The 14632-nt window shown below is 38.8% G+C and overlaps 1 protein-coding gene across 1 annotated transcript; it reads left to right on the forward strand.

The window, feature by feature from the left end:
• Window positions 1-790: 790 nt before the first annotated feature.
• Window positions 791-14632, forward strand: LOC150087191 (uncharacterized). The gene is made up of 14 exons (XM_090372405.1): window positions 791-1052; window positions 1219-1443; window positions 1902-1970; window positions 2120-2344; window positions 2507-2731; window positions 2949-3011; window positions 4489-4716; window positions 4897-5121; window positions 5663-5887; window positions 7228-7452; window positions 7676-7744; window positions 10829-10882; window positions 12911-14538; window positions 14588-14632. The coding sequence occupies exons 1-14, from the start codon at window positions 791-793 to the stop codon at window positions 14630-14632; spliced, it is 3768 nt and encodes a 1255-aa protein (XP_090228531.1).

Raw genomic sequence — 14632 nt, forward strand, 5'->3', positions numbered from 1 at the left:
AGGTAACTCGGATTTTGGAAGTTTTTATTAAAGAGGAACAGGAAGCTGTAGAAGAAAAACTGGCAGGATGACAGTATTTTCCATGAAACCCTGCCGGCTCTCGACTCCTCAGACTGCACCTTACTTGATGTCTTCCCCACCCCCACTTACACACAGATTTTAGACCAACCATAAAAATCAGCGCGGTTGGATATTTGCTCTAATGCAAGTTTATGCTGGGATCAATATGCTTTTTACTGGAATTTTCCGGCACAAGGATAACGATGACCAGAATAATTATGCAAATAACAAATGTTTCCTGGTGAAACGTTAGAAATTGTAGGGGAGATGATACAAATGCTGAATTAATCTTTCTTCTTTAATTCTATTTTTCTCTTTATAATACCTCCAGCTTGCTTTGGAACCCCAATAGGCTGTTGCTGTACATTTAAATTCTAGAACAGAGGTCCTCACTTCCTTCCAAGGTCCACAAGCTATCCGCTGCTCAATAAATTTATTTTATTTACCTTTTTCAATAACAGAAGACTCCATGTAATGAGGATTTTCTTTTATTCTTCTCCAAACCAGGATAAGTCCGATTATTTACTATAGAGCTGTGTGTATTTCTCTTGAATGATATTATCAACATAACAAAGTTTTTTTGCCATCTTTCACCGATGTCTTTAACACTCGCAGACGCGATCACTGAAACCAAGGAGTTTAATATAAGCAAATCATAATTTTGAAATCATAAGTTTTCTTTCTGTTAGCGCTGCTTTTAAATATTTACCTTTTAATGTTTACTACTAACATGGTGTCCTTCAGTGTCTCTTCTTTCTCTTTCATAGTAACTCCAACTAAAGGAGTGGTTACAACAACGAAAGTGCCAGGTTTTATATGTCCAAAAAGAAGCGGGACACATTCTCACGAAAAAAACTGTGGCTGGTATTATTCATGCAAAGATGGAGTGGCTCAACTAAAAAAATGCCCCAAACACCAGCTGTACGACGTTGTTAATGGAGAATGCAAAGACGAAAAGGAAACACCCTGTGGTGACCGAATCCACCCAGATGGTAAGAGCCAAAATATCTGCCCGTTATGATTAAAAAGGGCAGTTTGAATTCGATATTTTCTTCATCAATTAAATTTCAGGATTTTTCTTTTAATATTACAATTAAAACACTCTGCAAGCAGCGAGATTAATCTTTAATTTAACTTAATGGTTTTATATTATTGCAGAAATTGATGACGAAAATGCTGGGAAGATCATCACCTTAGATATAGACTATAAATGCCCAGAGTATCACGGTCGGCACGAAGACAAGAAGGATTGTAGTCGCTACTATCGATGCCATGACACGTTACCGTGGATTATGGAATGTCCGTTGGGTACTCTGTACGACCACAAAGCACGTCGATGTCTGGATGAAGATTTGGTGGACTGCGGAGATCGGAAAAAGCCAGGTACGAAACATCTTTTTTCACTTCTGCATCTTTGTGAATTATAAAGAAATTATTATTTAACAATAAAGAAACATCTTTGTTGCTCAATTGAGCATCGGTATTGGATTATAATAATATGCACAGCCTTTCTGGGACCCAGCAACTGGTAAAAAAATGCTTCTTTTCAATTCAGAAATCAAAAAGTGTCTTAGCACGTTGGATCTTACGATGGTGATGTGAGAGGAGGGTAAGATATCAAGTACTTTTATTCTTAACTGTTTTCGGGAATGCATTTTTTGTAAATTGTTGGAAATGCATTTTTTGTAAATTGTTGGAAATGCATTTTAGTACATACAAGCGGTAAACGAAGTATTATCAACAAAGATCAATCTTTATAATTCTCAAAAGAAGAAGAAATTGGTAATTCTTTAAACTGTAATAAAGACCTGAATTTTTTTTTTTTTTTTTTCGTTTTACAGATAGGGTTGTCACTGAAGAAACAAATTCCACTCCAGGGATAACTACTGCTCCACCAACAAGTGTTTCGCGTAAGTTTCCCATCTAAATATTTAACCACACAACATTTCTATTGCTTTAATGAATACTAAAGGATCTTTTAAGTCTTATCTGCAATTAGGCATCTGCAGTTCTTAACTTTTATGTGAAATGTAATGTTTCGCATATTATTTCTGATCAGCAACTCCAACAAAAGAGGAAATTCGTACCACAAAGTCTCCTGTATTCACCTGTCCTTCAAAGTCCGGAAAATATCCGGATCTTACGGACTGTGGTCTCTTCTACGAATGTAAAGAGTGGAAGCCCCACCTGCGCAGATGTGAGAAGAAGAAACTTTTTGACGCTAAAAAGAAAAACTGTAAGGATGAAGACAAAGTGACCTGTGAAGATAGGGTGCATCCCGATGGTAACACTTTGTTTTTCCACTCTCACGATTTTGACAATTCCCAACTTTAATAAACCTTTGAAAAAATTCCAGTAAAAAACAAAAACTTTATCAACCCAACATATTTCCATACGGTTTCAATCGAACGGTAAAACCAACTGAATAACTTTTCATTATTTACAGAAATCTCGGATGACGAAGATGGAAGAGTCGTAGTCACCGATCCCGATTTTAAATGTCCGAAACTTCATGGTCGATACGAGCACGACACCGACTGCAGCTTATATTATTTGTGCCACGACAAGAAGGCTGTACTCAAGCAGTGTCCCGAGGGATTACTGTATGATGTTAAATACAAGAAATGCATGGACCACCACGTGGTAAAATGCGGGAAAAGAGAAAAACCAGGTAGGGAAAGAAGTATTCAAAATACCAATGATATAAATCACTCAGTAACAAATAAATGCATAATGCCATGGAGTCTCTTTAAATCTTCGGCAAACTAATAAGGAAAATGCTTAATTATAGCATTTCTGATTTGACCAAGGAGCAGTTCTCCATACAAGAACTGTTTTTATTAAACAGTAGGAGCCTAATTAATACATATTCTTTTCTTTCGTTCCAGATCTCGTTTCAACAACCGAACCTCCAACTATTGCAACGCATCCAACAACAAAATACGTCACGCGTGAGTATTCTCCTTCCCTACTTTAAAACTCATAAATATGTACCTTATTTTGACGTGCTTAATACTAACAGTCAGTTAAAGCATGTGATTACGTTAAATTTCTTTAAGGGAATTCTGGCATTTCAGAAGGAAGTAAATGGCTAGGCGTCTTCCCAATCCCAAGATGCAATTTAAAAATGACAATTTGTTTCGTTTTCTCCTTTTCTTTCTCGATTTTTCAAAACATTTTAGGAAAGAACAAATAGTCTATCTGTTTTAAGATTGTTTCCAGGGTGTTTTCGTTTGGCAGGGATATCGTGTTGGAGTTCTCATAGCATTTCTTGCTGGTATGAATAGCAGTTCACTCAATCCGAGGGTTCTCTTTGAGTACTTATATTTTGCTTTATGACTGAACAGAAGTCATGAAAGTTGTTATATTTTTCAGTAAAAATTTCTTGTAGGATGCTTTCAATGGTCTAAGGACTTAATCCAGCTTCCTGGTATATTGCCCATTTTTCCCTTCTTATCAACTTCTTGCACCTCTGGAATCTGTACTTCGAATTTCTTTTCTACCTTTAATATACATTCTTTCAACAACGCTAATTCCTTGTGCACCGCACTCAGCTGGGCTGTGATATTTTTGTGTCCCTCAAACAGGGCGATTCAGAATACATGAAATCCCAGTTATAAGCATTACTTCATAATTTACAAACTGATGGGATTTGATTATAACTGCTACAGCCTGAATAGATCATCCTGGTTCATCTTAGATGGCCAATAGTTGCTGTATGTTTGGTTGGCCGTTGTAGGCTTTTAGGCGCATCAGTAACTTGGGCTATATTGTTCCGTATATAATGTGTTTTTAAATTGCATCTGTTCTGTGGTCAATTTGCTGTTTGCTGGACGGAAAACCCGAGTATTCGGGAGGTAAAAAACCACGCTACCCTTTCCCCAGACCAACTAACTCAATAATGTGTGAAAAAGACCCATAAAAGTTTCTTGCGTTATTAACGGGATTCGAACTCGGGTTTGTTCCACGCGATGAGAGGAGGACGTTGATTCTACCAACTGAACCACCCACGAAGGCCTATATGTTAGCTTTCAGTCTACTCACCAGGAGTGTTTTGTTTACAAAAGGAACGTTCACCATCCCCATAGTTTTATTTTTCGGACTACTTAAAAAGAGTTATTACTGTACACTAACAACCTTATTCCCGTGTTGGATGTATTGAAAGTTAATATCGAATCACTGTGTCTTATCAAATATGGTAAAAATAGTTTGTGGTTGCATTTGGGAAGGACGACACTTTCAACATTTATGGCAATCTCTGTTATAATTGTGTTTATAGTAATAGTTGAAATAAAACTAAAAATAAGCTGTGGTTTGCGAGTTTTTGGAATCACTCTGCACAAGCAGTTATTTCAATATCACATCCTCAATAATTCTTAAAACTTTTTTCTAGTTATTTACTTCTTTGATTTTTCCCTTCCCATCTAGCAACTGCAACAGAAGAGTCCGACCGTACTACTACAGAATCTTCGGGTTTTACGTGTCCTACGCCTTCCGGCAAATACGCTCATGAAACGGACTGCGGGCTTTACTACGAATGTAAGGACTGGAAGCCACGAAATCGCAGATGTGAGAAGAACAAGTTGTTCGATGAAAGCAGAAGGAGTTGTGAAGATGAGACCAATGTGATCTGCGGGGACCGAACCCACCCTGATGGTGAGACCCTTGAGTTAACTTTGAATGTTAATTTTCATGATATACTGATCTGGTCTAAGCACGTTCCTCAATTAACAAAATTGCATCGCTGGATAATTTATCCTTTTCTTTCTTTTTGATAATTAAAACGATGTAATTTGCAGTGATCAGTTATGCCAATAATATATATTTTATTCGCAGAAATAACTGATGACAATGGAGGAGAGATCGTCGACCCTGACACCTCCTTTAAATGCCCCAGTTACCACGGCCGCTTCGAGCATGAGAGGGAATGCAACTTGTATTACCTCTGCCACGACAAGAAAGCCGTCCTCAAGGAATGCCCTGAAGGGATGATGTACGATAGCAAGTACAGAAAATGTATTGATGAGCACGTTGTGAAATGTGGACACAGAGAAAAACCAGGTGAGTACGGATTCAATCTTGAATTCTTGACAACATTTTATTCTGAGAATTAAACAATCGGGATTCGAGACTCAACAAAGAGCAATATTATTTCTCTACAGTTTAATGTAAGAGTGCATTAGATATTGCTAGGTTTGAAAAAGGTCGTTAAAGATTTATGAAACTAATTAAGACAAATGATGACGTGACGTGGCCGAGTTTTCAACTCAAAACTACAACTGTACACGTATTTTAGTTGACCATGTAGCTTTGAATTACGATCAACTCAATTGCACATGCATTTGAGTGATTCAAAGCTACATGCCCAAAAACACGGCTAACGATAATATTCTTTTCAGAATGAATAATTATAAACTACTCTGATTTATGGTGTCATGCTGGAGTATAAACAGATTTTTAAGGCATTCTAGCAATTCGATGCTTCTAAATTTTTTGAATAATTAAATTGTTATTGTTTGTCTAAATCCAAACAACAACCCCTACTGTTTCGGCTATTTTAAAATCCTTTATTATATTCTTTTTGTTAACTTTTATCGTGTAGGAACCACAACAGAGGCCACCATCTTGCCTACAAAGCCATCAATTTTTACTTGTCCCACAAGATCCGGAAAATACTCGCACGAAGCTGACTGCAGTCTTTATTATGAATGTGATGGTTGGAAAACGCATCTAAGAAAGTGTGAGAAGAAGAAATTGTTCGATGCGAGCAGAAGAAGCTGTGAAGATGAGAATCGAGTAATTTGTGGTGACAGGACTCACCCAGATGGTGAGACCCGAGATTTATAATTATAATTTATAATTTTAATAATATTTCTTGAAATATTAATTCGATCTACGCACTGCCTCAGTTATTATTGGATAACTCAATTATTATCCAATAAGTAATTATTAACATCAGTTATTAAGGATAGAGAAAGAAGCTACTCGCTTCTTTCTCTATCCTTAGAACAACCAATATTTTTCATAATATGGCCACAGCGAGGTGTTGAAAGCATACCACAGAGGTTCTGGTCCATGTTGACTCAACTGCTTCTCACAAATGCTGAAAATTAGACTAAAAATGTTCTACTCTGCTCGTACCAAGGGGTCCAGTGTGCATCATGAAAATACTCCCAAAACCTTTAAACGGCCACCATCAGATCTGCATTATTGGACCTGGATAGATCCATAGACATGCTGTTTTCACCATATTCTGGTGCTTCCATCAGTGTGAACATCAGTAATCGGGATTCGTCAACTTAGGCAACATTTTTTCCGATCCTCCTCTACAGAGTTGATGATACAGTGCCCACTGTTACCGTACCTTCTTGTTTTTTGTTGGGAGGAGTGGATATTCCGTTGTCTGCCACGATGCCCATCGGTGATGATGTACGGAAACAACAAAATAATAATTGCCACTTTTCGAAAACTGCTGTACGACGGTAAAGTTTTGATATTTTAATTTAAAACTCAACTTCTACGACTATTGACGATTCCTAAATGATACACAAAATCGAAAACATTAACCACTAAGTGAATATACAATTTAACTATGTTCGCTTAGATAAATGTATTTCATTATTTTAATATTAATATTTTAATAAAGAAGTTTTCAACTTTAACAGTTTAAATTTATGTAAGAACTGCTTGAGTGCTTCTTACTTAAAGCACGATTTACTTCTTAGTGCAATTCTGAAGCAACTCGTTTGAAGTGCCTTCTAGTATGCGATCGTCGCATTGAGTGACAAATTTGGTGTTCTCAGTGCTACGTAAAAACTGAGGCTGTGCCCTATCGATACAATAACAAATCATTTTAAAATGCATAGAAATTAAGAAATATTTTATGAAAACCCAAATTAAAATAAGCCATTACGTTTTTTATCCAGTGTAATAACAAACGCAGTGTCGAGAATTAGAATCAACAAGAGACAACAAAAGAATCCATTTGTTTCTGAGGAATGATATGTGGCTGCCTTAACAGTACATTTGTTAACTCTTTTCATACGACTGTTCGGCAGTTTAAACGTCAGTGATCGCATCTTCCTTACATCTTACAATCTCTTTGTTGTTTATTCTTCTCAAATGTTAAAATAAACAGTAACATTTGTGATTTCGTTTCATCCACAGAGATAACAGACGACAAAGGCGAGAAGATCGTCAGCCCCGACACTTCCTTCAAATGTCCTAAATATCACGGCCGCTTCGAGCACGAGAAGGATTGCAGCTTGTATTACCTGTGCCATGACAAGAAAGCTGTCCTCAAGCAATGTCCTGAAGGAATGTTGTATGACACCAAATATAAAGAATGCATGGATGAACACGTCGTAAAATGTGGACACAGAGAAAAGCCAGGTGATCACATGGTTGAGTTTCGATACTGATGTAAAAGAATTTTTAATCTGTAGAATGTTAAAATTTCGTTTTTACCTTTAAAAGATATTCAATTTCTTTGAATTCTAACCAATAACAACGGGTTAATGGATATTTTTAATAATGAGCACAAATAGTTTTGATGTAATTAGATTTTTTTATTATAAAAAAAAAAAACAGTTATGAATTTTCGGGTCCATTTCAGATCGTGTATCAACAACAGAAAGTCCAATTTCAGAACCGCAAACCAGTCCTACTGACAAGCAAACTACAAGTGAGTAGTCTCCTTAATTCCCAATTTAATTAATTTTCCTCGCTGTTGAAATCATTAAATGACCTTCATACCCAAGTAAACTTCGCCCGCAGTATGTACAGCCATAAGCATTGACGCAAAGCATACTGCTTGAAGTGAGAATAACAGAAAAAGTAAATTCATCATCATCATCACCATTTTCAAACCACCGCAGGATAAAGGACTCTCCAGCAACTTCCCAGTTCCTTCTGTTTTGTGCAATGGCCATCCATGTACTACCCACGAACTCCTGAATTTCATCTGTCCATCTCCGTTGCCTTTCAGGTTTTCTTTTAGCTCTTCTTGGGTACCATTCTGTTATTTTATAAGTCCATCTGTCATTATGTCTTCGAGCTATGCGTTCTGCCAAGGCCATTTCAGATCTTTAGTTTTGATAAGGATGTCCCTTACTTGAGTTTGCTGCCTAATCCATGTGTTTCTCTTCTTATCTAACATTTTGATTCCTAATATAATTCGTTCCATTCTTCGCTGTGTAGTTTTCAGCTTCTCTTCCATTCCTCTGGTGAGTGCCCAAGTTTCACTTCCAGAAGTCATGGTGGGGAGTATACATCGGTTCATTATTTTACGTTTCAGACAAACTGGGATATTGCTCTTCAGTATGTGACTATATTTCCTGAATGCTATCCATCCAAAATTTATTCTTCTCTTGACATCCAAACATTTATGATTACTACAGCTAATGACTCCATCTTTTCAATTACTGCCCTTTTAATGATTATATCCCTTTCTGTGGTTACTTTTTCATCATTAATTTTGTTTTAGCCATATTCATCTTTAGTCCGAAATCCTTACTAAATCTGCATAACTGATTAAGATTTTTCTCTAACTCTTTGGGATTGTGGCTTATGACCACAATGTCATCTGCAAATCGTAAACTGTTTAGGTTCTCTCCATTCACATTGACTTCTTTCTGCGACCAGTCTAATCTTCTTAAAGCTTCCTCAACAGCAGCAGTTAGCAACTTTGGAGATATTGTGTCTCCTTGTCGAATTCCTTTCTCAATTTTAAAGCTAATTTAAAGTTGAGAAAAAGTAAACTAGTCCCCAATAACCTATACAGAAATTATGCCAGTCTTCCTAACATAACCTTAAGTTCGCATGTCCAATAAAAGCTCTTGCTGATCTCTCCCATGAACTGTGAGGACAATAGTCACTACTGTAAATTGTATATGTATTGTTCATTTTGTTTTATCCCTATATAAATTAATGTCATTTTGTTTTTGTTTCCTTAATGTCTTTTAGTATTTAATGTTTTTGTAACACCTCTTATTTGTAAACCCCTGGCCTTTGGGCCGTGAAGGTAAAGTTGTCATACTTAACCTTGTAAACGTCGGGTGGAATTTCTTCCAGTAACAAATTACACTTTGTCTATAATTCTATTTCACGTTATCTTTGATATCATTTCTTGGTTAAAATCTCTCTCTCTCTCCCTCTCTCATACCGGTTCCAATTTCTGATCACAAACACCGGTCGCCTGACAACAGCGGGACGTCCGATTTCGGAACAAAAAACCAGTCCGACTGACAGACAAACTACAAGTGACTGGTGCTTAATCTCACTATTATAGCAAACGTTTCTAGTTAACCTTTTTAATTAACCAACTAGGGAAGAACAGTTCGGAAATGATTTGTGCACTGTGATTTCAGACACCTATGATTTTTTCACTTCTCATGTGTCTGAATTGCGCCGGTTTTCATGAAATGAATTATTTTTCGTTATTTGCTACAGCGGTGGTTGTTTTAATTTCCATATCTTTTCTTTTAATTTCTATTCTCAATTACTTTGCCCTCGCAAGTAGCACAGTGGTTGCGATTGCCGTCCTTAAGTACCAGGTAAAACAGAGTTTTTCGAATCCCATCAAGACAGGAAAAATAGTGATGAATTTTTCAAAATCTCGCCTAGAAATTACTTCTCTCTCCCCAATATTTTAGCCGCTACCCAGCGCTAGCTAGTTAAATGGTTCCACTTCCCAGTCAAAGGAAACTTTGGCTTTTTTATCCGAAAAACAAAAATCTAAACAAAAACGACATGCTGCAGTAAGTTCTGACAGTAACAATAAGTTCCGAGACAGGACTATTATGGTAATATTACAATATTACCATAATAAGAAGGATACAGTTTGGTTGTAGGGTGTTAGGTGCATAAGTAACTTAGACCACATTGCGCCGCATATAGCTGTAAATTGCATGTAGTCTCTGGTCGATTTTCTGTTTGCTGTATGAAAAACACGAGTTTCCGAGAGGAGATAAACATGCTACACTCGACAGAATTCGAACTCTGGTCTTTACCACCCATTGTGGTGAGGACAGTGATTATACCTACTGCTTACCACACTACTCTGCAAGCAAAAGTATTCGAACACACGTCGATTTCCCGTTAACGTCACTGCCGCTCACATCAGCATGTCAGTCCCACCTTTGGCCACAGTGGCCTACCACACCCTCCTACGAAAGTTTTCCATCAATGAAGACATACGGTAGTGGGTATATACCTCTCCATTCCCTCTGCAGAACAGTGACCAGTTGAGCTATCGATGGTCTAGCCCTCACCAAACATTTCATCCCATAGGCATTACATAGAGTTGAAACTGGGAATCTGTTTAAGTCATTCATTCATGAAACATTCTCGAACAGCACTGCGATACCTCATCAGCATTATCGTGTTGAAAGAAACGTGCTGTACCAAAGAACTGCCTCATCGCAGACACAATGGAATTGTTCAAAACGTTTATGTAGGCATCGGCGTTCTCTGAATAACAAACCTCCCAAGTCATACCCCGAGAAACAGTCTCTCACCAAATTCCACTTCATCGAATTTTATTGCTAGTCCGATGCACTCCAACAGAAGACGTTCTTTCCTCCACTCTTCCATCTGATTGGAAAGAGATTCATCACGAAGAAATATTGATTTCCACTTTATTCCAATTACACAGTTCATTATATCAGACAATAATTTATATATTTATTAAATTAATGAATTTAATTAATTTTGAAATTAAATTTTTTATTAATTTAAATAAATTTAAAATTTCTATGTTTAATTTCAGTTCGTGTGACAACAGAAAACCCAGTTTCAGAACCGGAAACAAGTCCGAACACAGGTATTGTATATTCCCTTTGATTTCTATTCCTTATTATTGAATTAGATGCAGTGAATATATTTATTTTAAACGAATATTGGGTTTGAATTCTATAATAATCCTTCAGATATGGCGAGTGTAATACACGCGCCATTATCTGAAGGATTATTGTAAAATTGTAGGATAGTTGTAAAATGACGCCCATATCAAGATAATAACAGTAAACCTTTAACTGTGGAAAGCATGCACGAGTAAAAAGAAAGACACAACTGAAAAGTTCTCACTTAAATGAAGCTTTGAACACGTAGTGAATCAATAATTTCCAACAGAAAAAAGCTCCTAGTTGGAATTAAAAATTAAGTACTGAAAATGCAGTCTACATCCAAGACAATCTGGAAAGCAGCATTGATTTAGAAAAAAAAATTACGCCATGGTTCCAAAATGGAATCAAGAAGTGAAAAGTTGATCAAGAATTGGCTAATTGATTAAAAGCACGAAAAGAATTGTTAAAAATTGGTCTAAAATCAAATAATAGATTTCAAAATTCTCATCATATAAATCTAATAAACACAAATAAACGAAACGGCAGTAATTAGTAATAAGGGAAAATTAATAAAGACAATAAAAATCCTTGCGATGTAAAATATAAACTAAGGGTAAAATATAAGTGGTCAAAAGTGTGTGCTGTTATTTCAAAGTTAACGTACGGAAGCCATTGTAGATGGTGATTATCTGTCGATACAGTTCAAAAGTACAAGTGACATTGAGTCAGCTGATTTCTAGCGAGGGTGGAATACGGTTCAGTGAAATAATGAAAGTGAGAAAACATGATTCATGTTCATTTGATGAACTTTTCTTCGTGGAAATTATCCACGAAGAAATGGCGGCTCCAACAGTTACCATCCATCAGTGGTATATGCTGTTGGAACTGCATTTGGTATATTGGCCGAGAAGATAATAATATGCAAATCTTTTCAAACGCATTTTAACATGGAAGAGCAAAGCTCCTAGAAAACGTCGGGTGGAATTTCTTCCAGTAACAAATTACTCTTTGTCTATAATTCTTCTTCACCTTATCTTTGATATCATTTCTTGGTTAAAATCTCTTTCATCTTTGTCACCTAAGAAATACCCTCAGATAGTTATTGCTTATTTTTTTTAATCAGTTTCTCATATATTAAATACCCCAGGATCCAGAATTCACAGTGTAACGCTGAAATCTGGTGGAAACACGCTCACCAGTATTAACTCGTAGCAAATTACTGTTTGTATCAATTCGGGATCACCTCTGGGTTCATTGCATGTAGGTACATTGTTCAGAAAACTTCCAGAGGGTGCCAGTTTGTCAGATTTACTTTTACATTGTACAAATGGTTAACTCAGGTTAGTAGTGACCGATTACTTCAACTTTTAGTTGCAGGCGTCTCTTTATCATTCTGTTGTCATTTGTCATTTTGTGTATTAAAAGTAAGTTGACATAGAAATAATTGATCCTGAAAAGGCAAACAATTTTAACTCAGCTCTAAAGCGCTCTGGAGAAACAGTTTTCTTTCTGGATTTCACTGCAAATTCTATTAAAATAAATGCGCAAATGCAGATTTAGCGGCAAAATATGCAGATTTAGCGGCAAAATATGCAAATCTGTTCATGGGACACCCAACGGTTCTCAGTTGGAGTTTTATTTCCCTCTCAGACTGAAACTTAGAAATCTTTTCTATTAGAATGGCAGGAATTCTTGCCGAGTATTCTTGGTCTCGGCAGAAAATTAGTCGATCTTGGGTGAGTGTTGCACATGGGTTTCACTCTCGAATTTAAAGTTTTTCCCACAAAACAGGATTTGCAGACGATAATCCTTTAGTCGTCTTGGCACAATTCCAAACTACTAAATAAATATATGACATTAATTAGCATTTAGAATCGGAGAAAATAATTCCTAGACACTGGGTGTCCCATGAATTTGCAAAAAGGAAACAAATGCTTCAGAAGGTAGTTAGAATAGCAAGGAAAATACCATTCGATGACAATTTTGATTGGTTTTCCCCATTTCAGATAAAACAACTCAACAACCAGAAGGGACAAGTACTGTATCAGAGATAACAAGCCAGCCATCAACTGTTGTGACAGAGAAGATAACATGTCCACCTGAAGTTACCTCAACTGTCGTATCGGAGAGAACAACTGGCCAGCCTGGAGATGGGTCAACCGTAGTGTCGGAGGGGACAACTGGACAGCCTGGAGATGGGTCAACTATAGTGTCCGAGGGGACAACGGGCCAGCCTGGAGATGGGTCAACTGTAGTGACAGAGAGGACAACTGGACAGCCTGGAGATAGGTCAACTGTAGTGTCCGAGGGGACAACTGGACAGCCTGGAGATAGGTCAACTGTAGTGTCCGAAGGGACAACGGGCAAGCCTGGAGATGGGTCAACCGTAGTGTCAGAGGGGACAACTGGACAGCCTGGAGATGGGTCAACTATAGTGTCAACTGGACAGCCTGGAGATGGGTCAACTGTAGTGTCGGAGGGGACAACGGGCAAGCCTGGAGATGAGTCAACTGTAGTGTCGGAGAGGACAACTGGACAGCCTGCAGATAGGTCAACTGTAGTGTCCGAAGGGACAACTGGACAGCCTGGAGATAGGTCAACTGTAGTGTCGGAGGGGACAACGGGCAAGCCTGGAGATGAGTCAACTGTAGTGTCGGAGAGGACAACTGGACAGCCTGGAGATGGGTCAACTATAGTGTCAGAGAGGACAACTGGACAGCCTGGAGATAGGTCAACTGTAGTGTCCGAGGGGACAACTGGACAGCCTGGAGAAGGGTCAACTGTAGTGTCGGAAGGGACAACGGGCAAGCCTGGAGATGGGACAACCGTAGTGTCAGAGGGGACAACTGGACAGCCTGGAGATGGGTCAACTGTAGTGTCGGAGGGAACAACGGGCAAGCCTGGAGATGGGTCAACCGTAGTGTCAGAGGGAACAACGGGCAAGCCTGGAGATGGGTCAACCGTAGTGTCAGAGGGGACAACTGGACAGCCTGGAGATGGGTCAACTATAGTGTCAGAGAGGACAACTGGACAGCCTGGAGATGGGTCAACTGTAGTGTCGGAGGGAACAACGGGCAAGCCTGGAGATGGGTCAACTGTAGTGTCGGAGGGAACAACGGGCAAGCCTGGAGATGGGTCAACCGTAGTGTCAGAGGGGACAACTGGACAGCCTGGAGATGGGTCAACTATAGTGTCAGAGAGGACACTGGAGCCTGGAGATAGGTCAACTGTAGTGTCCGAGGGGACAACTGGACAGCCTGGAGAAGGGTCAACTGTAGTGTCGGAAGGGACAACGGGCAAGCCTGGAGATGGGTCAACCGTAGTGTCAGAGGGGACAACTGGACAGCCTGGAGATGGGTCAACTGTAGTGTCGGAGGGAACAACGGGCAAGCCTGGAGATGGGTCAACTGTAGTGTCGGAGGGAACAACGGGCAAGCCTGGAGATGGGTCAACCGTAGTGTCAGAGGGGACAACTGGACAGCCTGGAGATGGGTCAACTGTAGTGTCGGAGGGAACAACGGGCAAGCCTGGAGATGGGTCAACCGTAGTGTCAGAGGGGACAACTGGACAGCCTGCAGATGGGTCAACTGTAGTGTCGGAGAGGACAACGGGCAAGCCTGGAGATGGGTCAACCGTAGTGTCCGAGGGGACAACTGGACAGCCTGGAGAAGGGTCAACCGTAGTGTCGGAGAGGACAACTGGACAGCCTGGAGATGGGTCAACTGTAG

The sequence above is a fragment of the Mastigoproctus giganteus genome, chromosome 4 (genome assembly GCF_048544385.1).
Source record: "Mastigoproctus giganteus isolate SK-2022 chromosome 4, ASM4854438v1, whole genome shotgun sequence".
Classification (NCBI taxonomy): Eukaryota; Metazoa; Arthropoda; class Arachnida; order Uropygi; family Thelyphonidae; genus Mastigoproctus; species Mastigoproctus giganteus.

Coding starts and splice junctions, on each gene's coding strand:
- LOC150087191 (XM_090372405.1), top strand. CDS start 791: ATGGTGTCCTTCAGTGTCTCTTCTTTCTCTTTCATAGTAACTCCAACT. Junction 3,012..4,488: donor AACAACAAAATACGTCACGC/GTGAGTATTCTC, acceptor CTTCCCATCTAG/CAACTGCAACAGAAGAGTCC. Junction 7,745..10,828: donor TACTGACAAGCAAACTACAA/GTGAGTAGTCTC, acceptor GTTTAATTTCAG/TTCGTGTGACAACAGAAAAC.